At 39.8% G+C, this 27,872-nt stretch overlaps 1 protein-coding gene across 6 annotated transcripts in view; it reads right to left on the bottom strand.

Annotated features, from left to right (window-relative positions):
• Positions 1 to 904: 904 nt before the first annotated feature.
• Positions 905 to 27,872, bottom strand: part of ASH1L (ASH1 like histone lysine methyltransferase) — a 218,158-nt gene continuing 191,190 nt past the window's right edge. For all 6 annotated transcript variants that reach the window (XM_081219400.1, XM_081219399.1, XM_081219401.1 and 3 more), the window contains 16 exons: positions 21,225 to 21,333; positions 20,632 to 20,796; positions 20,375 to 20,469; positions 17,956 to 18,113; positions 14,078 to 14,230; positions 12,068 to 12,122; positions 11,853 to 11,985; positions 10,564 to 10,812; positions 9,499 to 9,585; positions 7,802 to 7,892; positions 7,183 to 7,321; positions 6,891 to 7,063; positions 5,674 to 5,840; positions 4,418 to 4,458; positions 3,146 to 3,447; positions 905 to 2,503 (listed from right to left, as the gene is read on the bottom strand). In XM_081219400.1, coding sequence (XP_081075526.1) covers positions 2,412 to 2,503; positions 3,146 to 3,447; positions 4,418 to 4,458; positions 5,674 to 5,840; positions 6,891 to 7,063; positions 7,183 to 7,321; positions 7,802 to 7,892; positions 9,499 to 9,585; positions 10,564 to 10,812; positions 11,853 to 11,985; positions 12,068 to 12,122; positions 14,078 to 14,230; positions 17,956 to 18,113; positions 20,375 to 20,469; positions 20,632 to 20,796; positions 21,225 to 21,333 — 2,209 coding nt within the window. In that variant the 3' untranslated portion in view covers positions 905 to 2,411. The remainder of the gene's footprint in view (positions 2,504 to 3,145; positions 3,448 to 4,417; positions 4,459 to 5,673; positions 5,841 to 6,890; positions 7,064 to 7,182; positions 7,322 to 7,801; positions 7,893 to 9,498; positions 9,586 to 10,563; positions 10,813 to 11,852; positions 11,986 to 12,067; positions 12,123 to 14,077; positions 14,231 to 17,955; positions 18,114 to 20,374; positions 20,470 to 20,631; positions 20,797 to 21,224; positions 21,334 to 27,872) is intronic.

The raw sequence follows: 27,872 nt of genomic DNA, 5'->3' as shown, positions 1-27,872 counted from the left end.
ACTGGAGGATAGGAAAGAGGAAAAAAATAGCAAGCTCATCACTCTGTAGTTAGGAAAAGTTTTTTCCATTTAATACTAGACTTTCAAGGATTGAGATGCAAGCTTTTTATGCAATTACATCCAATGTTAAAATTGGTAATACATAATTTACAAAGATTAACATCAAAACAATCATCTATTTAGATATGCTTTTGTAAAAAGGAAATATATTAGCAGCATTTATATTTTCCGCAATCACACAGCCTACAGACATGCAGACTAACTCTGTATCTATTTGCAGTGATGTAGTGCTTTGCCCCGCATTTCAAACACCAAAACCCGCCTGGCAGCTAGGGGGTTCTTTTTATTCGTTATTATAAAACAACCGAAAAATAAAAAAAGGCATTAATTTCTACACCAGTAAGAAAAAACAAGTTTTTGCACTTACCTAACATTTGATTGTCTAAAAAACATTTCAGTTTTTAGTCTTTCAACAAAAGAAAGATAAAATGACAGAGCGTAGTGTCTTTTGCTTCTGTTCTCGCATTTTACAAAGTTTTTTTTTCTTTTTTCGTCTTTTTTAAAATTTTAGTGTTTAACACTATTAAAGGAAATATTGAATTTTAATCTCTTTCTTGTCATTTTCCTGCTTTGACTAAAAGACCCCCAAAGTGCCCCTATTCCCACCTCCCTCCCACCCGGCTCCCTGCAATGAAAACCAAAAGAAACCACTCAAACGGGCTTGGACATGCGATTTTCCCAGCTCCACACGTGAGTATCTTATACCCAGGTCTCTTAGTAATGTACAGTGCTTCTCTACAGTAAGAAAATACTCCAAACTATTTTCTTAATTCTCTTTTTTCTTTAATAAAATATTTATTCTGCTTTTTCTCTGCTCAAGGGGATCTTTGGCATCCCCTGTCTCTTTTGTTTTTTTTTTTTTTTTCCTCAAGATTGACACAGAAAGGAGAAAAAGAAAGATTCAATGGAATGGAAGGTGGTCAATGTTTCTACCTAAACAAGTCAGAGCGTCGTCATCATAAGAGGAAATGTACAATTAGGAGAGCATTGGTCCAATATTAGAAAAAAGTAATGGGAAAATGTTTAACTATTGTATTGCTTACTAATCACGCAGCAGATATATATATATATATATATATATACATACATATATATATACACACACAACTTGGCACATTTAAAAACCATCTTTTCTCTTATAAGAACACCTAAAACGTATATGCGTATGTCTGTCTGAAAAGACAACAAAGCAAAGCTTTTTAAATTTTATTTTTAAAAAGACAGTATTATCTGGTAACTTCTGGTCAAGAGAATGGGAAGGAAGGTGACACCCTGGATATCCCTCCTGAAGATGAAGTCATCAGGAAGGTGGAGGAAAGATGGAACTAGGGGTGGGGAGAATATACTGTCTCTTTAAGAGATGGATATTGAAAACTGTACAAGTAAAACAAGAAGTAGTGTTTTCAATTGATAATCTACACTCACAACAAATACTCTGATAGGTGAATACTGCTCAACAGTTTATGTAGTGACTTTTGTTGGGGGGTGGTTAGAGTTCATTTTTATGTAGGTTTTAAAATGATTTTTCTTTGAAATGAATCTCCATTCGCACAGCACAGCAGACACACAAGAACCATAGCGCATAAACAGCACGTGTGCTGGCGGGGGGCCTGGGCTTCTCATTAGAAAGAATTATGTTCGGCAGGTTATGAAGGTTAAAACAAAAATAGTTACAATAAGTACTGTGCCCTTCTGACCCCATGGGGGCTTTCCCTATTCCATGATTCCATTTGGGGGAGCAGAGGTAGGGAGGGGGCAGCAGTTACAAGTCCTTTGAGTTGTCAACTCACATTTTACTTTGACCTGGTTGGGCAAAAGAGGAGAGAGAAACTTTTCCTAGTCAGGGATTTGGAACAAGGCCCAGCTACTGTTTCTGTTTTACGTCTCGGGTAGCTCTTGGAGCCTATAGAGAACAGACAGGGTAGGGGTGGGGATCCTGGCCCTATCCCTTTGGAGTTTGAGTTATACCTGGGTATAGGAAGCAGCTTCTTAGTAGTGCCTGCAGGATCAGAGGATGACACAGAGAAACCCAAGCTGTGGGGAGGGGCAAGTGCTGTAAAGTACCAAAAGATTCTGGTCATCCTCAATGTGCTCTGCCCTCCACCCTACATTATTAACCCTCAGGGTGAAGCAATGGAGAGGAAAACAAGTTAAACTGAACTGTTTAGACAGATCCCCTTCCTCTTCCTCTCCACTAGCTCCAAGGTTTACTAAGTACCTAATGTCAATGACATGGCCCCATTCCCCTTGCTGGACGGACCCTTCCCACCCCTGTCTACACTCAGAGAACAGGAGGCAGGACTGTTAGCTCCACTGGATCCCAGATGCCTGAGGTTCTCATTCTTTGAGGTTCACTTCCGAAAGCTGTTTTCTGGGATAAACAAAGTACGCCTTCGAAGTTTCCTGCCTGATCCTTCCTCCAGCAAGTAGGTCACATCGATGGCTGAAAACAGAAACAAGGAGGCTCATCAAATACTACCCTCCCACTCCTTATTCCAGATTTGAGCTCTCAGGAGATCACAGGAATTCAATGGTTCCGTTTCTGACCTATAAGCAATTTAGGCCTTCCTCCAGCCCCAAATGAAATAAGCTGTTCTCCAGGGAGGAGATCCTCTCACCTCCCAGTTTCATTCCCAAGATATAACTAAACACGGGTCCATGAAAGAACTGTATCATTTTTTTGGCCATGCTGCGTGGCATGTGGGATTTTAGTTCCCCGACCAGGGATCGAACCCAGGCACCCTGCAGTGGAAGTGCTGAGCCCTAACCACTGGACTGTCAGGGAATTCCCAAGAACTGTTTTTTTTTTTTTTTTTTTTTTTTAATTTATTTATTTTGGCTGTGCCGGGTCTTAGTTGCGGCATCCATGTGGGATCTAGTTCCCCAACCAGGGACTGAACCAACGCCCCCTGTATTGGGAGCACGGAGGCTTACCCACTGGACCACCAGGGAAGTCCCAGAACTGTACCATTTTTAAAGAATATTTTCCATTCTAAGCAAGTAATTAGAAGTTGCTCTTTTTCATTCCCTCTCTGCTGATTTCCCATTTATCTTAAACCCTAGAGATGAGCCTGTTGCTCCTTACCATTTTTCCCAGGGATTTTTTCAAGGAGATTGAGCAAGATCTGGTTGAGTCGTTCCCGTTGACTATGCCGTCGTTCTTCAGGGGTACAAGCTGCTTGGGGTTCTTGCCTACTTTCCTCTGTTTTTTTTTCACCCTCACTGACTTCAGCAGTGGCCCCCTCCCGTTCTGGCTCCTCCAGGCTGGGCATCTCATTGGCTGCTTGCTCCTGACTGGCCAGAACCTCTTCAATCAAGGGCAGAGCATCATCCTCCTGGCCCAGGTCTTTTAGGGGTGGCTTTGAGCGCTCAGACTTCCAGGATGATCTGCCAGAAAGATATGTGAATTTAGAGAGGAAGGCTAAGGAGTGCACTTGGGGATGGAAGGGGAATGAAGGGAAAAGATCTCGAGATGGCTTGAGATCCTGCAGTCTAGCTGTTAGAGCCTTGGCTCAAAAGGTAAGAAACTTGGCTATGGTCTTCACTTTATTATTTTTTGAAAAAAAACCCCACTACCTTTCTCTGAAATTTAATTTCTGTTTACAAAATTCAATTTTTCTTCTTTCCTTCAGGAATCCACAAAATAGACCAGAGCTGGTAAAATGCATAGCTAGTTCTGATTGCTTCATGAGTACACAGAAGTATGGCACAACCTTGTGATACCAATAGTCCAACTAAAATGAGCATTTAAATAGAGTTTTTACTTCTCCTAAATTTCTTCTCACATCTATTGTCTGGTATTTTCTAATATTGAAATATAGTTGATTTCCTTATGGTAAGCTATTGATGTAGGTAAAGTGATTGTTACGCTACCATTCAACAGAAAAGGAAACTGAAGAAAAGCCTTCGGTGCTTTCTCTAAGAATACACCTCTTGTGTACAAAATAGTACACATAAAAACTATGAGCCCAAACTGCTCAGTTAATACCATGCACTTCTAGCTACTGCTGTTCCTTGACAGAAGTCCTAAGAGCTGATACACCTTGGGGTAACAGGGAAAGCTTGCAGAAACCTAAAAATGACTTTTCCAAATCTGTCTGGAGTTCTGTTCCAAATCCTTCCCCTTCTCTATCTCTAATCTTACAAATCTCCCTCCCTGCCCCAACTAAGGCTCCATAACGAGACCACACCTACTGAAGTCTAGTTCTTCTATATTACTGTTGGCACTGTATTGGGCTACTTTGTCAGAGACTCCCCAATCCTAGGTGTGGGGCTGAGTGGGTAGGTGGTCGTTCTCTTGCTCCATTCAAGTTATTGGTTAATCCCTTAGGCTCCTTACATCCCCCATGGGACTCACCGCCCTCCGTTCCTCTTGTAGTTGTCTGGGACATAATGAGGCTGCAGAGAAGAAATGGAAGTGGTAAGTGTACTGCAGAAGCTGGCAAAGCTGATACAGATGATCTGGGGCAAACTCAGGATAAGGGAGGTTGGGAGGTGGGGAGGTGGGGAGGTGGGGAGGTAAGGAGATAAAGAAAGAAAATACCTGGGCTATTGGGCTAAAACCTTTATTAAGTTGGGTGACTGTGTTAAGGTCAGAAGTTTAGTCCTAATAATCTGTAGGCCACAGTGGTTTTTAGCATTTTGTAAGCCTAGAATGATAGTAGAAGGGATAGGCTCAAAATTCTTTTTGTCCCATCCCAGCTTTTAAGAAGTTAAGGTTGGGGTTTCAAAGCTGATCAGTGAGCTGCTGACTGAGTAAGCAAGATCAAAGAATTCTAGATGAGAGGCAGGGCTTGTTGGTGGGCAGAAGGAATATAAAATAAATATGATTTAGAGAAATCCAAAAATAATACTAGGAAAAATAGGAACATAAAGGTTTGCTTTCTGGTTAGACTATTTCTAAGCATTCCAGGATGACAGCTCTGAATTCCGACAGGCCCACTGAAAAAAGACTCATGGGTGAGGAATTTAGTCCAGGGTTTCATTATAGCAAATACATGGATAACCAAAACCTTTATGAAATGATGACAAATGGCACAATATAACTGAAGGAATATGTTCACAACTTGAAAGAAAAAATAACACATAGGAAAAGGGCTGAAAATGAAAATGTTAACAGTGGTTATTTTCTGTGTAGTAGATAATAAACAATTTTTTCTTCTTAATGCTTCTGTACTTTTCAAATTTTATATAATGATAATGTCTTATATTTTAAATCCAGATATAAAAAAGAAAAAGCACTGAATTATTTTCACCAAAGGTTTCTCAATGTTACTGATATTCTTTTTGTTTCTCAATATTATGGGTGTGAAAAACATAACAAAAAACTATGCTATGGGGCTCAAGGGCAAAGACTGTAAAGAGGTGAGAGAGAAAAAAGAGGAAAACCTAACTGAAGTATAACAACAATTCCCTGAGGCACAGCCCATGCCAGGAAATGCAGAATAAATGCATTTTTGCTGCTCAAACATACCAAATAGAGAGGGAGTTTTCCAGTTTGGGATGGCAACAGGATGAAGAAGCAGAAAGCCACTTGAAAATTCTCACTCTGTGAATTCCATGCATGAACTAGATTGTCCTGACACGTACAGTGAAGAGAGGAAGGGGACTTACTGAAAAATCTCTTTTAGGAGTGAGCTTCTTGGGGAAGTGATCAAAGGCATAGGGTTTGGTGCAGACGGGATAGCGGTTCCGGTGGATCTTGTAAAACAGGTGTGCTGACTTGTCAAGCCGATAATCACAGATGTACACATCTTGCTCCTTCACTCCTTTGGGTCTCCCTATGAGTCCAAACACTGTTAAAGAACCCTCCCTACTTCCCCTTCCCTCACCCTGAGCTGCCCCTCACATACCACTGGGAGAGCAGTGAGACCCCTAAGAGGGAAACATGGTAGCTGTTTTGAGAGGGGGAACAACTAAGCATTTGGTGACTTCAGAAGAAAGGAGACATTAGTGTCAAAGAAAGGGGAAAGGGAATCTAAGAGTTGAAGGGCATTCTATAGGATGGAAAGAAACTAGAAATGTAGATTGAGTGCTGCAGGAATTTTTGAGAGAACATTTCGAAGGAAAAACAGCACATTTTGGGGAAGTTATCAGAAAAGAATAACTGTATAAATGAGGGAAGCACATTTGGTAATGAACACTTTATAAAGTGCGGGACTGAGGAGTCATCATGGGGCTTCAAGCAGTTAGTTTTTGCATGGAATATATATTCTCCTGGACTATTTTGCTGTGATACTAAGAGAAAGAGCTAGGCAACTGAACTTACTTATGATGATATCTAACATATACTGAGTTTTACTGTGAGCCATAAACTGCGCTTAGTGCTTTTGTAGATTATTTCATTTAATCCTTACAAAACTCTCTAAAATAGATACTAATCCCTATTTTCAGTAGGCTGAGTAACTTTCCCAAGGGCACATGGGTAAAAAGTGGTAGAGCTGGAATTTGAAATTAGATTGTCTGATTCCACTGTTAACCACAAACCTTATGAAACTATTGTGGGTTTTTTTTGTTTGTTTGTTTAATGTAGAGTTGATGATGGCCGTAAGGATTTTGGAATGGGGGGGTGAAGTAACTTATCTTCCCACAAGTACTAATAGAGTGCTAATTACATACTATGAAAAAAAAATAAATGAACAAAAAGAGAATTAACATTTATTAAGTAACAAGCACTAGGTAAAAGAAAGAATATTACATAGCTCTCTGAAGCTTCATAGCTAACCTTGGATAACCTTTTATCAGAGAGAGACTACATGAACAGAGTGGGCAGCTGTAGATCAATGAATAGCAGACAGGAGGTCATTTTTTAAGTAGTCCACATCACTTACCTTTACAATATGTATACAGATCCAATACACAGCAGGTCCCCACTACAGCCTCCAAGGGAATGATCTCATAAAGTGGCACCCGAAATAGTTCATTGTGATAGAACCGACGGGATGGAGAGTGGTGGGTTTCATGGGGACGAAAATAATGGTGACCAAAGGCAAACCGTTCCTCTCTAAAAAAAGAAAAAAAGAAAAGGGAGAGGTTTAGTTAAATAGCATGATGCTAGTGAATATTCAGCTCTGTGCTGGGAGGGTACAGCTGAAAGAATAGAGATAGGACCTCAACACATACTTTTCATTCTTCCAAAGCTTCTCAATGCGGAATATGTCAAGTTTATCTCGGTTAATGTGAGACAATAGTCGATAGGACTGACGGACTGGGTGGCCATCAGGGGTACGCCGACTATCCCTCATCAGATAAACACAGTCACCTAGGAAGGCACAGGAGAAGGTTAAGACACAGAGGCACAGAACAGAGGAGAAGGTTAAAATGATTCCTGCATAAATTCTGTTAGGTATCCCTTAGTCTGACCAAGGTCTACATAGAAAGAACTTAAAATCTAAAACAATAAAATCTGAAACAATAAATACATAACTACACCAGCAGTCTAATGGTGATGACAATCAATTCTAGACTATGAGAATGACATGAGGGAAGTCCTCCACCTCTTGGAATCCTGTATGTCTTTCCCAGTATTAAAATTAGCTTTATAACACCCTGGTCTCTCTAATTTAGTTTTATTTGGTGGAGGTAAATGTATGTAAGCCTAAGGACTTGAGGATATAAAAAAGGTATATTCTATTGCTGCTAAAGGTCATATGGTGACAATCACTATTATGCAGACAGCAGATACCCCCTACTGTTCAGAATGGTCAGCTTTGGCAAGTAGAGTCAGCTTGTGTGTACATACCTTGGCGAAGCAGCAAGTCATCTCGGAGCAAACAGATGAAGTAGACACAGCCAGGTTGGGCATAGTGGGGCCGAGGGATCATGGGTACCTCCTGGTAAGAGCAGAAAGCCGATGGATAAGGGCTGGGACTATTGTATCCAGCCTCTCTATTCAATAGAAAAAGAACTAAAACCGAGAATTCCCAACCAATTAAGACTTACTGTTTAGTCGTTTCAATACAGCACAGATATTAAAAAAAGATGACAGCAACTAGAGTTGTTAAACTTGAAAAAGTGAACGTAGAGGACAAACCTGACAGGCTAAGTATCCCAAACTGTACTCTATGAAGCACTAATTGTGTGGTTGCTTTGTGCCATCTAAAGGGCATCTGAAAATGTGTGAAGGGGGACTTAGTCACAATGACTGGAGGAGGCTACTAGCATTTAGTGCCCAAGGGCTAAGAAAGCAAACAATTCTGCAATGTATCCCTCACAACACTGAAGAACTGTCCACTCAAATTGACAACAGCACCATTGTTAAGAAATACTGCTTGGGCTTCCCTGGTGGCGCAGTGGTTGAGAATCTGCCTGCTAATTCAGGGGACACGGGTTCGAGCCCTGGTCTGGGAGGATCTCACGGAGGATCTGGGAGGATCCACCCTGGTCTGGGAGGATGCCGCGGAGCAATTAGGCCCGTGAGCCACAACTACTGAGCCTGCACGTCTGGAGCCTGTGCTCCGCAACAAGAGAGGCCGCGATAGTGAGGCCCACGCACCGCGATGAAGAGTGGCCCCCGCTTGCCACAACTAGAGAAAGCCCTCGCACAGAAACGAAGACCCAACACAGCAAAAAATAAATAAATAAGTTAATAAACTCCCACCCCCAACATCTTCTCAAAAAAAAAAATAAAAAGAATCCGCTTGCCAATGCAGGGGACACGGGTTCGAGCCCTGGTTTGGGAAGATCCCACATGCCGTGGAGCAACTAAGCCCGTGCACCACAACTACTGAGCCTGCGCTGTAGAGCCTGTGAGCCCAACTATTGAAGCCCGTGCGCCTACAGCCCGTGCTCCGCAACAAGAGAAGCCACTGCAATAAGAAGCCCGTGCAACGCAAGGAATAGAAGCCCCTGCTCGCCGCAACTAGAGCCCGCGCACAGCAACGAAGACCCAACACAGCCAAAAATAAATAAATAAAATAAGTAAATTAAAAAAAAAAAAGAAATACTGCCTAAATACCTCCTTTTATAGAAGATCACACATATAAATATGGCAGAGCCAAGACAAAAACCCATTTAATAACTTGAGCAAGATACCCGACCTACCAGCTCTCCTAAAACATGGGCCTAAGACTAACCTTTGTTGACTCCGAGTCCAGTGCTCTTGTCACTTAAACACTGCTTAACATAGGTGATATTTAGAGTACACAAGTTCTAAACTTTATAATTTACTTCTGTCATGGATAGTAGTGTTTATAAAAACCATGGTTTTATATAGTACCATTCCTTCTGTAGATTTCTAAGTATTCTCCCTTTGGTCTCAATAAAAAGGGAAAGGGAAGGGCAGAATTATTACCCTCAATGTAAAGTGTAAGAAACTGAGGCCTAGAGAGGTTGAACAACTTATCAAAGGAAATTCAGTGCATTAGGAGAAGGGCAGATAAAATACCATGTGCCACATCTCCTACTTTTAGATTAGAGTGTTATCAGAGGGCAACTTACTCTGTCCACGGGCCTTGGGTCACACTGCTCACAAAGGTAGTGCTCCACATCTGAGTTCACTCCCATGCAGTCACAGTGCTGCCACACCTGTAGAAAAAAAAAGTGTGTGTGTATGTAGGGGGTCAGACTTACTGAGAGAAGTCCTGGGGGCTAAGAATAAAAAAATGTGCGGGAGTTCCCTGGCGGATCAGTGGTTAGGACTCGGCACTTTCACTGCCAGGGCCTGGGTTCAATCCCCGGTCAGGGAACTAAGATCCCGCAAGCTGTGGCAAAAAAAAAAAAAAAAAAGCGGTAGGACAGGGTAAAGTAAAATAGGAACTAAGGATGTTAAGGAGGTAAGTGAAAAATTAGAGATAATAGTAAAGTAGGGGGAAAAAAGAATGAGGACTAATCTGAACATAAGTATACAGATTGGTTCATAATACATAGATCTGGGCAAACAAAATAAGGAGATGGATAGAGAACAGGAGGATGAATGAATACAGTACCAAGCTATTACTTACAAAGTAATATATACCAACAATATGGACACTGTGAAAGGCTTTATAGTTGTTATGTTTTGACTTATCCTTATCTAATTATATCCTCCCAACAATCCTATGTGTTACTCATAACTCCACTTTCCATAAGGTAATGAGTGCAGATGAATCAAATGGGGATACTAGGGCTCGAATCCAGGCCTTGACCCCTTCATCAGGAGCTCCATATATTGCATTCCATCTGTATTAATGCTATATAGAGTGTAGTACCTCTAATGTTTTTCAGGTAAAGCACTATCCTAAATATTATCATTCTTCTTGATCCAGATTACATTAGAAGTGTGCAGTGGAAAGTGGGCAAAAAGAACGGGAGGTAGAAAAAAGAAGAGAAGGATAAAATGAAAGGGGGAGATATCAAAAAGGAGAAGGACAATATGGTGAACAGTAAGAGATAACAGAAACCAAGGCAAAGTTAAAGTTTATAAAAAGCCCATCAAGCCACGCCAAAAGAGGCAGGGGCTGCTGCTTTGAATATAGTCACCATGCTCATCAGGACTAGGCTTCTGCTTCACCTCCTGACCCTCACCATGCACTTGTCACACTGGATCATGAGGCCTTCGTCCTTGTAGAGGCCACAGATACAGCGGATAACATCATCGTCCTTCTCATGACCGTTCTCCTTCTCAGAGACTGAGGTCTCACTGCTGTCTGCCTCACTTGCTGTCTCTCCCACAATCTCATCAATCTGGGCTGATGCCTCGTGCCGGGCATTGTAATAGGCCTTTCGTAGGCGGCAAACATCTCTTCCAACCGGCGATTTACGTCCATAATACTTCTGAAGAAAGTAGATTAAAGAAATCATGTTTGTCTTCTCAATATGGCTTAAAAATATACCTGAAGAGGTAGCAGGATTTTCTTTACCCTCCCATTTGGTTAACATATTTTTAATACCAACAAATATAGGTGCCAGACAGTTGAAAACTACTTAAACTGAACTAAAATGAATTAAAATTAGAATCTGCATGGTAGTTTTTCCATTTGCTCTGTTGCTCTGTTATTCGACTCCTATCATAGACCTTATTATCCATTAGGATCAAAAAACACAGTGGCCATGGAACACGATTAAGTACTGCAAGCATAACGTGGAGAATCTCTCCATTTACCTTTGTCTTATAGATACTAGGGATAAAGCTACAAGTTTATATTTGAAAGCTGGGTTTCAGGAGAAAGCATGTTAAAATTCAAAATTGCTATAATTTTTCTCGCACTTGTCTGTTTTTCTCTCATTTCTTGTCTTCAGTCTCAATTCCTCCTTCATCTAGTAGTCTCTTTTGTCCTTCAAACACCTCTCCAAGGTATTTCAAAATCACTGAATGATATCCTCTCTTCTACACATCATACCCATCCTCTCCTTTAAATCAGTTCAAGACCACCTTCTCTCCTATGAGCTTCACCTATTTTGCAACCTATTAGTGTAATACCCCTCAATTCCATCCTTAAGATATATTTATTTGCCTATCCATATTTCTGTGTATTTCACATATACTTATTGTCTCTAGTAAAGAGAATACAGATATGACTTAAATGTAGTAAAATGTCTGTATTACATAAAGTTTCAGCACTAAATTAGGTTTTTACAAATTGTTTTGGGAGTATGATTTAACCTTCCATTCTTGTCATATCACTGCCTTCATTTCTTATATTTCCAATATTTAGTAAACTATAACCCTTATCCTAAGGGTACTTGATAAAAATTGTTGTCTTTCTTAAGCAGAAATATGAAGGTTGCTAGAAGAGTGTAAAAATCTTAAACTTCTAGAATAGATCTCTTCAGAACAAACTTCTTAATCTGTGTTTGAAGTCAGTGAAAAATACCTCAGCATTCCGAAACACCTTGAGCATGTCAGCATCAAAAGCCTCCACTGTCTTATAATAGCCAATGAGAATCTGCTTCTCTATGGTGGAAAGATCTAGGGGATCAGAGATCTTCTCATAATAATCAGCATTCCTGGAACATAAAGCCAGGGTGTCAATCTGGTACACTTAGGACTTTTCTAAAACTCAAATGATTCCCACATATGTAAACTTACTTTTTCTTTGGGGGTAGGTTCAAAAGTGGTGCTGCCAGTGACTGTCGGGAAGAATCTGCAAGAGAATGCAAGGTTTAGTAGAAGGTCTGACTGTAAGAAACAAGGGAGGCAAGTATTAACTCCTAACTGAAAAAGTAGAATCCCTAAAATTTAAAGTTAGGAAAAAAAAAATCTCAGTTTTTTTTTGAGGCCAGTGAAAAATGCAAGGACTTTTCAGAAATGTGGGCAGTCAAAGGCAGAGATCAGAAGATGCTTTCAGGATTACCTGGAATATGAAAGATACAGTGTATATACTTGAAATATAAAACAGTGTTAGTTGGGTAATGAAAACTTTCTAAGAAGAGTGAGAGATGGGAACTTACTGAAGTAGCTAGGGTGCTTAGGGCAAATTCCTACTCAACAAAATTTATTACATCAAAGATCACCTCATCCAAAAAATGTTTTCTAGTTCTCATTAATTGCCCATAGCTAATATTACTCTGTTGGTTTGGATTCAATTAAGTTCAAGATAATGAATAATTCAGTACTCTAAATATTTTCTGGAATCCATCTTCTTACAACAGTTGCTCTGTATTATGAAAATAGAATTCATGGTGTGGGGCTGCTTCTCATTTGCTATCTTACTTTCTAACAACTCACTACACACAGAGAAAAAGCCTATTGTTTCATGCCCGGAATGCAGTGACATATAGATACATCTACTGCAGTTTCACACTAGATCAGATGGGGCTGGTTGAGAATACAGAGTGTGATCTTTAGGGAATGTAAAGGGAGTAGGTGTCACAAAACTTTACATATTAGGACAGGCTGGTCTCCCCTTTGTTCTTTCCACCCTTAGGTTAACAAAATGGCAAAAAACCACTAAAACATGATGATAAATAGTAGAGGAAGAAAACCAAATTCCTCAGAATTTAGGGAAAGGAAGGAAGCAAAAGTTGATGGCTGATTATAACAACAACAAAAAAGACTCACAGATATGGAGAACAAATTAGTGGTTACCAGTAGGGAGAGGGAACTGGGGAGGGGCAAGATAGGGGTGGCAGATTAAGAGGTACAAACTATTATGTATAAAATAAGCAACAAGGATATATTACTGTACAACACAAGGATATAGACAATATTCTGTAATAACTATAAAAATTGTGATAACAAAAATTTATAACTTAAAAATTGTGAATCACTATACTGTACACCTGTAACATATAATATTGTAAATTAACTATACCTCAATTATAAAAAAATAAAATAGACAAAAGAGCTGATGGCAAAAGCTGCAATTCTTTGTTAAAATCTCTCATTTTAAATATCTATACATTTCCTGGTCAGAAAAACTCACATACATTACCAAACTACCTACCTAAAATTAAAAAGTCTCTCCTTCTCCACCCTCACCCCCAATACAAATCCAAGAGGTGTGTCTTAGGAGAGGAAAGGAGTGGGGTAAATATGTTTGCATGAAAATGCTTCGAAAGTAATTTTTTTGCAACTTTATATCCTTTTCCTTAATGTAGAAGTTAGGGCCTGTGAACCTTCCAAAATATATGCAGAATTATGTACATAATATTTTTCTGGGGTAAGAGTCTACAACTTTATTCTCAAAGATATCTGTCAATCAAAAAAGGTTAAGAACCACTGATGTCATACATTCATAATACTTTTTTCTTAAATTGCTAATTCATTGCCTCATTCAGGAAAATTATATCCAAGACAAAGACCTACTTCTTTCTATACAGCTAAAAAATGTGATGTCTAAATATAGTACTTAACTATGATAAAATTCCAATAAATACAGAAAATTAACCTAAAGATCCAGGGATTTAGAGACAACAATCCCTGAGGACAATAATCAGTCCTATAATTCTATACTCTGACAAAGGAAGAACTAAGTAAACCACCTAAATTCCTAGCCCTAAACTGTCATGTGTTCTTGGTCTTGGATATCTCAGGTGAGGTAAGTGATATAATTTTTTAAAAAGCTAAGGAGAAGGAATTTGGGGTAAATATGGTCACCTTTATAAGAGATTATGCCATCACAGATCTCTTTGAAGATCTGGGCTAGGCGGGCTGCCCGAGCTACTTCAATGTTTTCCTCTGCTGCTGCCAACCGTCTTGTTCGAACAGATCGAGCAGTCTGCAGGGCGGAGAACTGGGTCATGAAGACGTCTGGAAGGATAAAGTGAAAATTAGTTTCAGGAAAACAGGAGCTCTTTCTCTTCTGTGATGGATTCCTGCGATTTTCGCTATTTTCCCTGAAGTGACTAAATAGATTAGTGGTTATGGAGTTGTTTCTCTCCTCCTTAAAGAAAAATCAGAAAACACTGGAGTTTACCAGAGAGACAAATCCTGCAATTTAAAGGGACTTACTAATGGCCAAATGCTATAGAGTAGTTGCAAGTCTGGGTTTCAAAATGAGTCCGTCTGCTTTTGAATTCTGGTCTCACTGCTTACTAGCTGTCTGATTTTGGGAAAGTTACTTAAATTTTGTGTCTCAGCTTCTCAACGGTAAAATGGGAAGAGTGGTAGTACACGCATACCTCGGAGATATTGCAGGTTTGGTTCCAGAACACTGCAATAATGGGAATATTGCAAGAAAGGGAGTCACACGGAGGTCTTGGTTTCCCAGCACATGTGAAAGATATATTTATGCTATACTGTAGTCTATTAAGTGTGCAACAGCATTATGTCTAAAAAAACAATGTACATACCTTAATTAAAAAATACTTTATTGCCAAAAAGTGCTAACCGTCATCTGAGTCTTCAGCGAGTTGTAATCTTTTTGCTGATAGAGGGCCTCGCCTCGATGCTGATGGCTGCTGACTGATCAGGGTGGTGGTTGCTGAAGGCTGGGGTGGCTGAGGCAGTTTCTAAAGACAAGGCAGCAGTGCAGTTTGCTGCATCTTTGACTCTTCCTTTCATGAATGATTTCTCTGCAGCATGCAGTACTCTTTTTTTTTTTTCTCTCATGCAATGCTCTTTTTTTTCTTTTTTTTCTTTTCGGTACGCGGGCCTCTCACTATTGTGGCCTCAACCGTTGCGGAGCACAGGCTCTGGACGCGCAGGCTCAGCGGCCATGGCTCATGGGCCCAGCCACTCGGCGGCATGTGGGATCTTCCCGGACCGGGGCACGAACCCATGTCCCCTGCATCGGCAGGCGGACTCTTAACCACTGTGCCACCAGGGAAGCCCCATGCAGTGCTCTTTGATAGCATTTTACCCACAGAACTTCTTTCAAAATTGGAGTCAATCCTCTCAAACCCTGTCACTGCCTTAGCAACTAAGTTTATGTAATATTCTAAATCTTTTGTTGCCATTTCAACAAAATCTTCACAGCGTCTTCACCAGGAGTAGATTCCATCTCAAGAAGCCACTTTCTTTGCTCATCCATACGAAGCAGCTCCTCATCCGTGAAAATTTTACCACGAGAGTGCGGCAGTTCAGTCTCACCTTCAGGCTCCCCTTCTATTTCTAGTTCTCTTGCTATTTCCAACACATCTGCAGTTACTTCCTACACTGAAGTCTTGAACCCCTCAAAGTCACCCATGAGGGTTGGGAACGACTTCCAAACTCCTGTTAATGTTGATATTTTGACCTCCTCCTGTGAACCACAAATGTTCTTAATGGCATCTAGAATCTTTTCCAGAAGGTTTTCAATTTCCTTTGCCCAGATCCATCAGAGGAATCATTATCTGTGGCAGCTGTAGCCTTATGAAATGTATTTCTTAAATAATAAGACTTGAATGTGGAAATTACTCCTTGATCCATGGGCTGCAGAGTGGATGCTGTGCTAGCCAGCATGAAAACAACATTAATCTCGTTGTACATCTCCATCAGAGCTCTTGGGTGACCAGGTGCATTGTCAATGAGCAGTAATGTTTTGAAAGGAATCTTTTTTTCCTGAGCAGTAGGTCTCAACAGTGGGCTTTGTCAACAGATGTGCTGTCGTCCAGGCTTTGTTGTTCCATTTGAAAGAGCAGAGGCAGAGTAGATTTAGCATAATTCGAAAGGACCCTAGGATTTTTGGAATGGTAAATGAGCACTGGCTTCAACTTAAAGTCACCGGCTGCATTAGCCTCTAACAAGAGAGAGTCAGCCTGTCCTTTGAACCTTTGAGCCAGGCACTGACTTCTCTCTAGCTATGAAGTCCTAGATGGCATCTTCCTCCAGTATAAGGCTGTTTCATCTACACTGAAAATCTGTTGTTTCGTGTAGCCACCTTCATTAATGATCTTAGCTAGGTCTTCTGGATAACTTGCTGTAGCTTGTACATCAGCACTCGCTGCTTTACCTTGTGCTTCGATGTTAAACCTCATGAACCAACCTCTGCTAGCTTCAAGTTTTTTTTCTGCAACTGCTTCACATCTCAGCCTTCACAGAACTGAAGAGAGTTAGGGCCTTGCTCTGGATTAGACTTTGGCTTATGGGAATGTTGTGGCTGGTTTGACCTTCTATCCAGACCACTCAAACTTTCTCCATGTCAGCAATAGGGCTGTTCTACTTTCTTATCACTTGTGTGTTCACTGGAGTAGCACTTTTAATTTCCTTCAAGAACTTTTCCTTTTCATTCACAGCTTGGCTAACTGTTTGGCGCAAGAGGTCTAGCTTTCAGCCTGTCTCCGCTTAAGGCATTGCCTTCCTCACTAAGCTTAATCATTTCTAGCTTTTGATTTAAAGTGAGAGACGTGCGACTCTTCCTTTCACTTGAACTCTTAGAGGCCACTGTAGGGTTATTAGTTGGCCTAATTTCAATATTGCTGTGTCTCAGGGGATAGGGAGGCCTGAGGAAAGGGAGAGAGACGGGGCGTTGGGTGGGGGGGTGGGAGAAGGGGGGGCAGGGAATGGCTGGCTGGTAGAGCAGTCAGAGCACATACAGCATTTATTAAGTTTACCGTCTTATATGGGCATGGTTTGAGGCTCCCCAAAACAATTACAAGAGTAACATCAGTGATCACTGATCACAGATCACCATAACAAATATAATAATGAAAAAGTTTGAAATATTGTGAGAATTACCAAAATGTGACACAGAGACAAGAAGTGAGAGAATGCCCTTGGAAAAATGGCACAGCAGATTGCTCCTAGCAGGGATGCCACAAAACTTTCTATTTGTAGAAAACACAGTATCTGCAAAGTGCAATAAAGTGAGCGCAATAAAATGAGGTATGCCTGTACTTCCCTCAAGAGGTAATCTGTGTAGATCAAATGCGATAATGCTTTAATGTGTTTTAGCTCAGTGCCTGACCTATAAAAATTACTCAGGAAATAATTACTGCTATTATCAGAAGATCTGAACTAATTGGAATATAAGATCAGAGAATTTATGCCAATCAAATCACTGAGAAGATATAAGATTCTGGGCAAATTTCTAAATGGATCTAGTTCTCACTCAGCATGTTGCCTCATACGCCATGCAGACTGCTTCTACTTTTTTTTTGCCGCACCTCTCGGCTTGCAGGATCTTAGTTCCCCAACCAGGGATTGAACCGGGGCCCCGGCAGTGAAAGTGCCGAGTCCTAACCACTGGACCACCAGCGAATTCCCCTCATGTTCTTCTTTTATCCTTTCCTTCTTTCCCTCAAAAAGTAGAAGCAGGGAATTCCCTGGTGGAACACAGAGGACCCACTACCTATCTCATGTCTAGTAACTTTCAGGGTGTAGGTGATGTTTGGGAGGCTGGTGGGAGGGGGTTTCTTCCTGTTCCTTAGAGTAGAGACAAGGAAGTTGAAGAGCTGGGATGGATAGGTTATTGCTGACTGATCCTTGTATGTTTGGATCTTAACTTTTTTGGTCCAGACTAAACAGAATCTTCGAATAGACCGTCTGAAAATAAGAAAAATAATCACTTTTGAGGCAACCTTATGGAATTAACAAGAATGTTTCTCAGTCCTTACCAGACTTAATGTTCCCGTCATCTCGGCAGATGCCATTCCAACGGGTATATAATGATGCTGAATGAATATTATCACTGGTGTGCTTTACTTCCTCCTGTTTCTGCCGAATCTTCTCCCAGTTTCGGACCAAGAACACATGATGCTTTAATACGAAGTTTCTGCAAGGAAGGAGCTCCTTTATTTATCAATTCAATAAGCATTTATTAATGTCTACTTTATGTAAGCTACTGTTATGATGACATAAATGAATACTTACCAGTGAAATCAGCTATTATAAAGAGAATTACATATGGAGAAACATTATTCAGTTTTGAATCTTGATTTATTTCACATAACACAAAACATTTCTCTGTAATATTTACAAATATCTGACAAATACCACCTAAAAGCTGCAACAATTTTGGCAACTGAAGTGGGCTGACTTGAAGGCAGAGCTTTACGGAAGATTTTTACAAATTCTAAAGAAAGTTGCCAAGATGAAGTATAGGCTTAGGATCAGCTATAACCAGGAGAACTGGAGTGGCAGATAAAGGCATAGATATTTAAGATGGATATGCACTGGGCAAACCATGTTAGGTACAGTGCCACCACATGGATCTCTAAAGTTAAATGAGTTATATGTAACTTGATTAACCCTACATAATTTTGATGATTCCATAATTTGATTTTCACCCTAGCGCACATATAAACAGATGTGACCTTGAATAAGTCTCAAACTATGTGCCTCAGTAAATGGAGATTAGACTAATTTTATAGTTCCTGACTTTGGCTGCACATTGAGATCACTTGGGGAGCTTTATAAACTACTGATACCTGGGTTCCACCTCTGAAAATTCTGATGTGAGTGTTTTGGAGTGTGGCCTGGGTATCAGGAGGTTTTTTTTTTTTTTTTTTTTTTTTTTTTTTTTGGCGGTACACGGGCCTCTCACTGTTGTGGCCTCTCCCGTTGTGGAGCAAGGCTCCAGACGCACAGGCTCAGTGGCCATGGCTCATGGGCCCAGCCGCTCCACGGCATGTGGGATCTTCCCAGACCGGGGCACAAACCCGTGTCCCCTTCATCGGCAGGCAGGCTCTCATCCACTGCGCCACCAGGGAAGCCCCATCAGGAGTTTTAAAAAGCTCCCTAAGCCACTATGGAGCCGAAGTAGAGAACCACTGGACTTCTCTGTTTTACTGAAGTTTAAAATTTCTATGATTCAAAGTGAAACAGAATGAAAGGGGCTAAAATTTAGGAAAGTTATAAATAAGGATGAATTTTCTAAGATATTGGAGTGTGTAGTTAGGGAAGATGTAGGAAATGTCCCAAGACAATTTGAAAAATAGGACATACATATTTACTTCTCTTCTGACACGGACAAATATTATCTCAATATAGGGAAAAGCAAAGATGACCATTAAAGATCCTTTTTTTTATTGCTCTGTTAATTTATCAACAAAACAGGGATTCTTAATCTTTTCTGTGGCATTCATTCCTTCGGCAGTTTGGTGAAGCCCACGTAACCCTCCTCTGAACAATGTTAATTAAAAGTGTTTAAAATTTTAAGTAACTTTAGGGACTTCCCTGGTGGTGAAGTGGTTAAGAATCCGCCTGCCAATGCAGGGGACACGGGTTTGAGCCCTGGTCTGGGAAGATCCCACATGCTGTGGAGCAACTAAGCCTGTGTGCCACAACTACTGAGCCTGTGCTCTAGAGCCTGGGAGCCACAACTACTGAGCCTGTGTGCCACAACTACTGAAGCCCGTGCGCCTAGAGCCCATGCACTGCAACAAAGAGTAGCTCCCACTCGCTGCAACCAGAGAAAGCCTGCTTTCAGCAACAAAGACCCAATGCAGCCAAAAATAAATAAATAAATAAATAAATAAATAAATAAATAAATAAATAAATAAATAAATGAATGAATGAATGTTAAGTAACTTTTAGTACACAGGATTAAAAGAAAACTTAATGAACTGATATACAGTTTTCAGAATATTAAACAAAAACCCTGAAATTTTGATATAGAGATGAACCTTAATTTTTAACACATGACAAGATCTAGTGCTGGGTTTAACAACCATAGTAATTTTAAGATGGAAGTGAATGTAAATGATATTTTGAGAGATCTGTAATACCTATAACATGATATGAAAGTGTAAATATTGGTGACAATCTCATGGAAACTGCAACTACTATACACACACACACACATATACCCATGTTTTTCTTTTGCTTACAGTCACATTTGAAGGAAATGCTAAATTTCAGTTAGAAATTAGGGAAAAAATACTTTTTCCCCCCACCCAAGTTCACCCCTGAATCCTTGCTTAAAGCCTTCCTGCACAAAAGAAATGTCTCAACTATACAGATGTTTAATAATTTTTAAATTGTCAAGCAAGTCACATAATTTAAAGAGTTTAGGTAAGCAAATCTCCTTTTTACCTCTCCCGATTGGACATTGGCTTCATTTGTAATTGGGGGGTCAATCTTGTTGGAGTGTTGATGTTTTCACTGGGTTCCTCAGAGAGGTGGCCTCTCTAAAAAACAGATGGACCAGATTGCAGGAAAAACAAGATAAATCATAAATCACCTCAAAGAATATTAAAACAACTCTAAAGATGCCACCCTTTGGTATTTCCCTTATTTCAATAATTGCCTCTAAGCAGCTATTTGGGGAAAACCATGAGATTATTATTCACCCTTTTCTTCAGCTTGTGCTTAGACTTCCTCTTCTCTTTTGACCGTCCAGACTTTTTATGTGTGGTCACTGGCTGGCTACTTTTGTTGCTGGTGAGTCCATTCATACGTTGACTCTTGCCTCCAATGATTCCTCGACATTTCTCAAAGCCGCACTTACACAGTTGCTTTGAAGGGAAAGAGAATAATGCTTTTAGCCTGCAGTCTCATTTAAGAGTTCAAATAGAATGCCTGAGCATCTGGACACCCAACAATAAGTTTGAGTCAAGAAATTTTCATATAGAGGAACATAACTGATTGAGAATAAAATAAATGGGTTTCTACTGTAGTAGAAAGGAAAGATTAAATTTTGGGAAAACTTCACCAGAAACATTAAGAACTGACTGGAGACAAAAGATGATTGAGCAGTCTCTTCTACACAGTTCTGAAAGAATAACTGTGACCTATGTATCCTAGATAAGTGGAGTAAAGAGTGAAAAACTGTCTTCTCCAATGTACTTCTTAGTGGCTACAATCAGTAACGTTCACTGAAGGCCCATGTTATACAGAGTACTGTGACAAAGGTCATACACTCTTTTGAATTTATCATTCTTACCTGTTTTTCAACATTGAATGAATGAAAGTTGTAATCATAAGTGAGTTCAGTACCAGCTGGCATATCTTTAAGAGCATATAGTCCAATCCGGTATACTCCATTAACAGACCTATAGAGAAAGGAATGAGTTAAAGGCAGAGATTCATAATACCATGCCCAAAACCCAGAAAAATTGGTATACTGATTACAAATTTGCCTTTGTTTCTGTATCCAATTACTCAAGTCTCCTGGCCAATCACTCCACCTTTAACCTCTCTTTTCTTCTATCTAGCCCATACAATACTGACAGACTAACTGTCCTAAATCAGTTTTCTGGAAAACATGTTTTATGTTGTCAAAGGTCTTAACTTCTCCTGCTTGGTATTCAAATTCCTTCTAACACATGGCTTTAGTCTACTTACTAAACAAATTAAAATTATTTTCTATGGGCTACCTATAAAAATCTTCTAGTTCCTACTAATCTCCATCTTTCTAACCTATACATGAGGGTCTCTTTTGTTCTACTTTACCTATGTTATTAATGAGCATTCATGTACTGTTTGTTCTAGATGCTTTATATAATAACATATAATTACAGCTAACATTTATTGAGTGCTTGTTTTTTTAATATTCTTTTCCATTATAGTTTATTACAGGATATTGAATATAGTCTCCTGTGCTATACAGTAGGACCTTGTTGTTTATCTATTTTATATATAGTAGTTTTTATCTGCTATTCCCCAAATCCTAATTTATCCCTCCCCCACCCCCTTTCCCCTTTGGAAACCATAAGTTTTTCTATGTTTGTGAGTCTGTTTCTATTTTGTAAATAAGTTCATTTGTACATTTTAGATTCCACATATAAGTGATATCATATGGTATTTGTCTTTCTCTTTCTGACTTACTTCACTTAGTATGATAATCTCTAGGACCATCCATGTTGCTGTAAATGGCATTATTTCATTCTTTTTTTATGTCTGAGTAGTGTATATATATACCCCACATATTCTTTATCCATTCATTTCTTGATGGACACTTAGGTGGCTTCCATGTCTTGGCTACTATAAATAGTGCTGTTATGAACATTAAGGTGCATGCATCTTTGAATTAGTGTTTTTTCCAGATATATGCCCAGGAGTGGGATTGCCGGATCACACCTAGTTTTTTAAGGAACCTCCATACCGTTTTCCACAGTGGCTGCATCAATTTACATTCCTACCAACAGTGTAAGATAAGAGGGTTCCCCTTTCGCCACACCCTGTCCAGCATTTGTTATTGGTAGACTTTTTAATGATGGCCATTCTGACTGGTGTGAGGTGATACCTTGTTGTAGTTTTGATTTGCATTTCTCTAATAATTAGCAATATTGAGCATCTTTTCATATGCCTATTGGCCATCTGTATGTCTTCTTTGGAGAAATGTCTATTTAGGTCTTCTGCCCATTTTTTGATTGGGTTGTTTTTTTGTTACTGAGTTGTATGAGCTGTGTGTATATTTTGGAAACAAAGCCCTTGTTGGCTGCATCGTTTGCAAATATTTTCTCCCAATCTGTAGTTTATCTTTTCATTTTGTTTATGGTTTCCTTTGCTGTGCAAAAACTTGTAAGTCTGATTAGGTCCCATTTGTTTATTTTTGCTTTTACTTCTATTGCCTTGAGAGACTGACCTAAGAAAACATTGCTACAATTTATGTCAGAGAATGTTTTGCCCACATTCTCTTTGAGGAGTTTTATGGTGTCATGTCTTATATTTGTCTTTCAGAGTGCTTGTTATATTAGTTATAAATTATTTAGTCCTCCTAACAACTATATTTAAAAAGGTAGTATTATAACCCCCATTTTCTAAATGAAGAAGCTGATGAACAGTGAATGTAAGAAATTTGCCCAAAGTCACACAGCTAACAACTGGGGGAATCAAGTTTCAAATTAAGGCAGGCTGGCTTCAAAGTCTTAACCACTGTGTCCCAATCATAACAGGTTATCTCCTTAATTCTCAGAACAACCTTATGAGATAGGTATTATAATCCCTATTTATACATGAGGTATTTGTATATTACAGAGTTTGTTCACAGTCATATAGCAATTAAGTTGCATTAAAAATCAGGGGATTAAGGACTTCCCTAGTGGCGCAGTGGTTGAGAATCTGCCTGCCAATTCGGGGACACGGGTTCAAGCCCTGGTCCAGGAAGACCTCACATGCTGCGGAGCAACTAAGCCCGTGTGCCACAACTACTGAAGCCTACACACCTAGAGCCCTGCTCCGCCCCAAGAGAAGCCACTGCAATGAGAAGCCTGCACACCTTAACGAAGAGTAGCCCCCACTCGCCGCAACTAGAGAAAGCCTGTGCGCAACAAAGACCCAACACAGCCAAAAAAAAAAAAAAAGAAAAAGATATATATATACCCCTATGTTCATAGCAGCACTATTAACAATGGCCAAGACATGGAAACAACCTAAATGTCCACTGACAATGTCCACTGGCAGATGAATGGATAAAGAAGATGTGGTACATATATGCAATGGAATACTACTCAGCCATAAAAAAGAATGAAATAATGCCATTTGCAGCAACGTGGATGCAACTAGAGATTATCATACTAAGTGAAGTAAGTCAGAAAGATAAAGACAAATACCATATATCACTTATATGTGGAATCTAAAATATGACACAAATGAACCTATCTAAGAAACAGAGTCAGGGACACAGAGAATAGACTGATGGTTGCCAAGGGGTAAGGGAGTTGATTGAAGAGGGTTGGACTGGGAGTTTGGGATTAGGAGATGCAAACTGGTATATATAGAATGGATAAACAATGAGGTCCTACTGTACAGCACAGGGAACTATATTCAATACCCTGTCATAAACCATAACAAAAGAATATGAAAAATAATGTATATATATGTATAACTGAGTCACTTTGCTGTACAGCAGTGTATAGGTAATTCAACTATCCTTCAATAAAAAATCAATAAAAAATATTCTCCCATTTTTCCATCTAGAAAGGTGATTGTTTCAATGGTGATATTCAGGTCTAAGATTCATCTTAGATTAATTTGTGTGTGTGGACTAACGTAGGAGCGTACTGACTCAGCACCACTTATTAAAAAATCATCCTTTTCCTCATTTAAAAAAAAATTTATTTATTTGGCTGTGTCGGGTCTTAGTTGCAGCAGGTGGGATCTTCGTTGTGGCATGTGGGAACTTTCATTGCAGCACGCGGGCTTCTCTCTAGTTGTGGCACATGGGCTCCAGAGTGTGTGGGCTCAATAGTTGTGGCGCACTGGCTCAGTAATTGCAGCATGTGGGTTCTCTAGTTGTGGTGCACAGGCTCCCGAGTGCACGGGCTCAGCAGCTGTGGTACGTGGGCTTAGGTGCCCTTGCAGCATGCGGGATCTTAGTTCCCTGACCAGGGATCGAACCCATGTCCCCTGCATTGGAAGGCGGGTTCTTAACCACTGAACCACCAGGGAAGTCCCCATCCTTTTCTCACTGATTCACAGTGAAACCTTAGTCATAAAATCAGGTGACAGTACATTTATGGGTCTTTGCCCAGACTCTGTATTCTATTCCATTTGTCTATTAATCTAGCTCAAGCAAGTATGTACTGTTTTAATTAGTGTATCTTTACAGTAAGTCTTGAAATTGGTAGCTTAAGTCCTTAAATTTTTTCTTCAGGATTATCTTACCTTTTTAGGTCTTTTGCAATTAGATATATGTTTCAGAATCAGCCAGTCAATTTCCATAAAAATTGGATTTTGATTGGATTTGAATTTATAGATCAAGTTGGTAAGATCTGACATCTCAAAAATATTGAGATTTCTAACCCATAAATATGGCATATTTCTCCATTAATTGTCCTTTTTCCCAATAATGTTTGGTGGTTTTCAGTATAGAGGTCTAAAAACTTTCATTAAATCTATTCCTAGGTGACTAATGTTTCATGAAATGAAACAGAAGTGGTGATAGTGGACATCCTTATAGAAAGTTGTTCATATTATTCTATTTTTCTTTAACTATGTTAAAACACATGTAACAAAGTTTATAATCTTAACCATTAAAAAATGTACAGTTTAGTGGTATTAAGAACATCCACATTGTACTTCCCCGGTGGGCCAGTGGTCAAGATTCTGCGCTTCCATTGCAGGGGGTGTGTGTTTAATCCCTGGTCGGGAAACTAAGATCCCACATGCCACGTGTAGTATGGCCAAAAAAAAAAAAGAGAACATCCACATTGTTGTGTAGTTATCTCCACCATACAATCCCGTAACTCTTTTCATCTTGTAAAACTGAAACTCTATACCTATTAAACAATAAGTCCCAACCCCTCTTTCCTTCAGCCCCGTACAACCACCATTCTACTGTCTCTATGATTTTGACTACTCGTAAGTATCTCATGTAAGTGGAATCATACAGTAGTATATTTCATTTTGTGACTGGATTATTTCACTTAGCATAATGTCCTCAAGGTTCATCCATGTTGTAGCACACTGCAAAACTTCCTTTTAAAGGATGAATAATAATTCCATTGTATGTAAAAACCACATTTTCCTTATCCCTTCATCTATTATGGACACCTGGGTTGCCTCCATATTTTAGCTAGTATGAATAATGTTAATTAAATATGGGGGTGCAGAGACTACCCTGGTAGTCCAGTGGGTAAGACTCTGCACTCCCAATGCAGGGGGTGCAGGTTCAATCACTGGTCAGGGAACTAGATCCCACATGCATGCTGCAACTAAGATCCCACATGCTGCAACTAAATATGCCACAACGAAGATCCCACATGCTGCAACTAAGACCCGGTGTAGCCTAAATAAATAAATAAATAAATAAATAAATATTTCTTTTTAAAAAAGGAGTTCCCTGGTGGTCCAGTGGTTGAGAATCTGCCTTCCAATGCAGGGGATGCAGGTTTGATCCCTGGTCAGCAGCCTAAATAAACAACAAACAAACAAACAAATAAATATATATATATATATATATATTTTAAAAAGGAATTCCCTGGTGGTCCAGTGGTTGAGAATCTGCTTTCCAATGCAGGGGACACAAGTATGATCCCTGGTCAGGGAACTAAGATCCCCACATGTCACAGGGCAACTAAGCCCATGCACCACAACTGAAGAGCCTGCGTGCTGCAACTACAGAGCCACACACTCTGGAGCCCACGTGCCGCTAGAGAGACGCTTGTGCACCACAATGAAGAGCCTGCGTGCCGCAACAAGAGATCCCATGTGCTGCAACTAAGACCGACCCAGCCAAAAATAAATAAAAATTAAAATATGGGGGTGCAAATATCTCTCTGAGAACCTGCATTCAATTCTTTTGGGTATATACTCAGAAGCTGAATTGCTGGATCATAGGGTAATTTTATTTTTAATTTTTTGAGGAACCTCCTTACCCTTTTCCACTGTGGCTATACCATTTTTAGATTCCCAAGAGAGCAAAAGGGTTCCTCTTTCTCCACATCTTCGTCAACATTTATTGTTTTCTGTTATTTTCACGGTAGCCATTCTGAGGGTGTGAAGTGGTATCTCATAGTTTTGATTTGCATTTCCTTAATGATTAGTGATGTTGAGCATCTTTTTATTTGCTTATTGGCCATTTGTACAATCTTTGGAGAAATGTATATTCAAGTCCTTTGTCCATTCTGAATTGGGCTGTCCTTTTGTTGTTGAGTTTCAGGGGTTCTCTATATATTCTGGACATTAATACCTTATAAGATATATGACTTGCAAGTATTTTCTCCCATTCTGTGGGTTGCCTTTTTACTCTGGGAATAGTGTCTTCTTTTTATAAAAAATAAATTTATTTATTTATTTATGGCTGTGTTGGGTCTTCGTTGTTGCGTGCGGGCTTTTCTCTAGTTGGGGTGAGCGGGGGCTACTCTTCATTGCGGTGCGTGGGCTTCTCATTGCGGTGGCTTCTCTTGTTGCAGAGCATGGGCTCTAGGCACACGGGCTCAGTAGTTGTGGCTTGTGGGCTCTAGAGCTCAGGCTCAGTAGCTGTGGTGCACGGGCTTAGCTGCTCCACGGCATGTGGGATCTTCCTGGACCAGGGCTCGAAACTGTGTCTCCTGCACTGGCAGGTGGATTCTTAACCACTGCGCCACAAGGGAAGCCTGGAATAGTGTCTTTTGATTTAAAATTTTTTATGAAGTCCAATTTGTCTATTTTTCCTTTGGTTACCTGTGCCTTTGGTGTCATATCCAAGAAATTACTGCCAAGTCCACTGCTGTGAAACTTTTGTTCTATGTTTTCTTCTTCAACTTTTATTGGTTTAGGTCTTACATTTAGGTCCTTGACTGATTTGAATTAATTTTTGTATACGGTGTTTGGTAAGGGACCAACTTCATACTTTTGCATGTGGATATTCAGTTTTCCTAGCACCATTTGCTGAAAAGACTATATCCCTTTTCCATTGAATGGTGTTGGCACACTTGTAAAAACAATCATTTGACCAAATATGTGAAGGTTTATTTCAAGGTTCTCTACTCTGTTTCATGGGTCTATGTGTCTGTCTTATGCCTATACCATACTGCTTTGATTACTATAACTTTGTAGTAAGTTTTGGAATAAAAAAGTGTGAGTCCTCCAGTTTTGTTCTTTTTTAGGATTGTTTTGGTTATTTGGGGGGGGTCCCTTGAGATTCTATATGAATTTTAAGATGGGT

This window comes from Mesoplodon bidens, assembly GCF_964165515.1.
Source record: "Mesoplodon bidens genome assembly, chromosome: 2".
NCBI lineage: Eukaryota > Metazoa > Chordata > Mammalia > Artiodactyla > Ziphiidae > Mesoplodon > Mesoplodon bidens.
The sequence above is the reverse complement of the archived record's forward strand: the minus strand, read 5'-3'. Positions and strand labels throughout refer to the sequence as shown.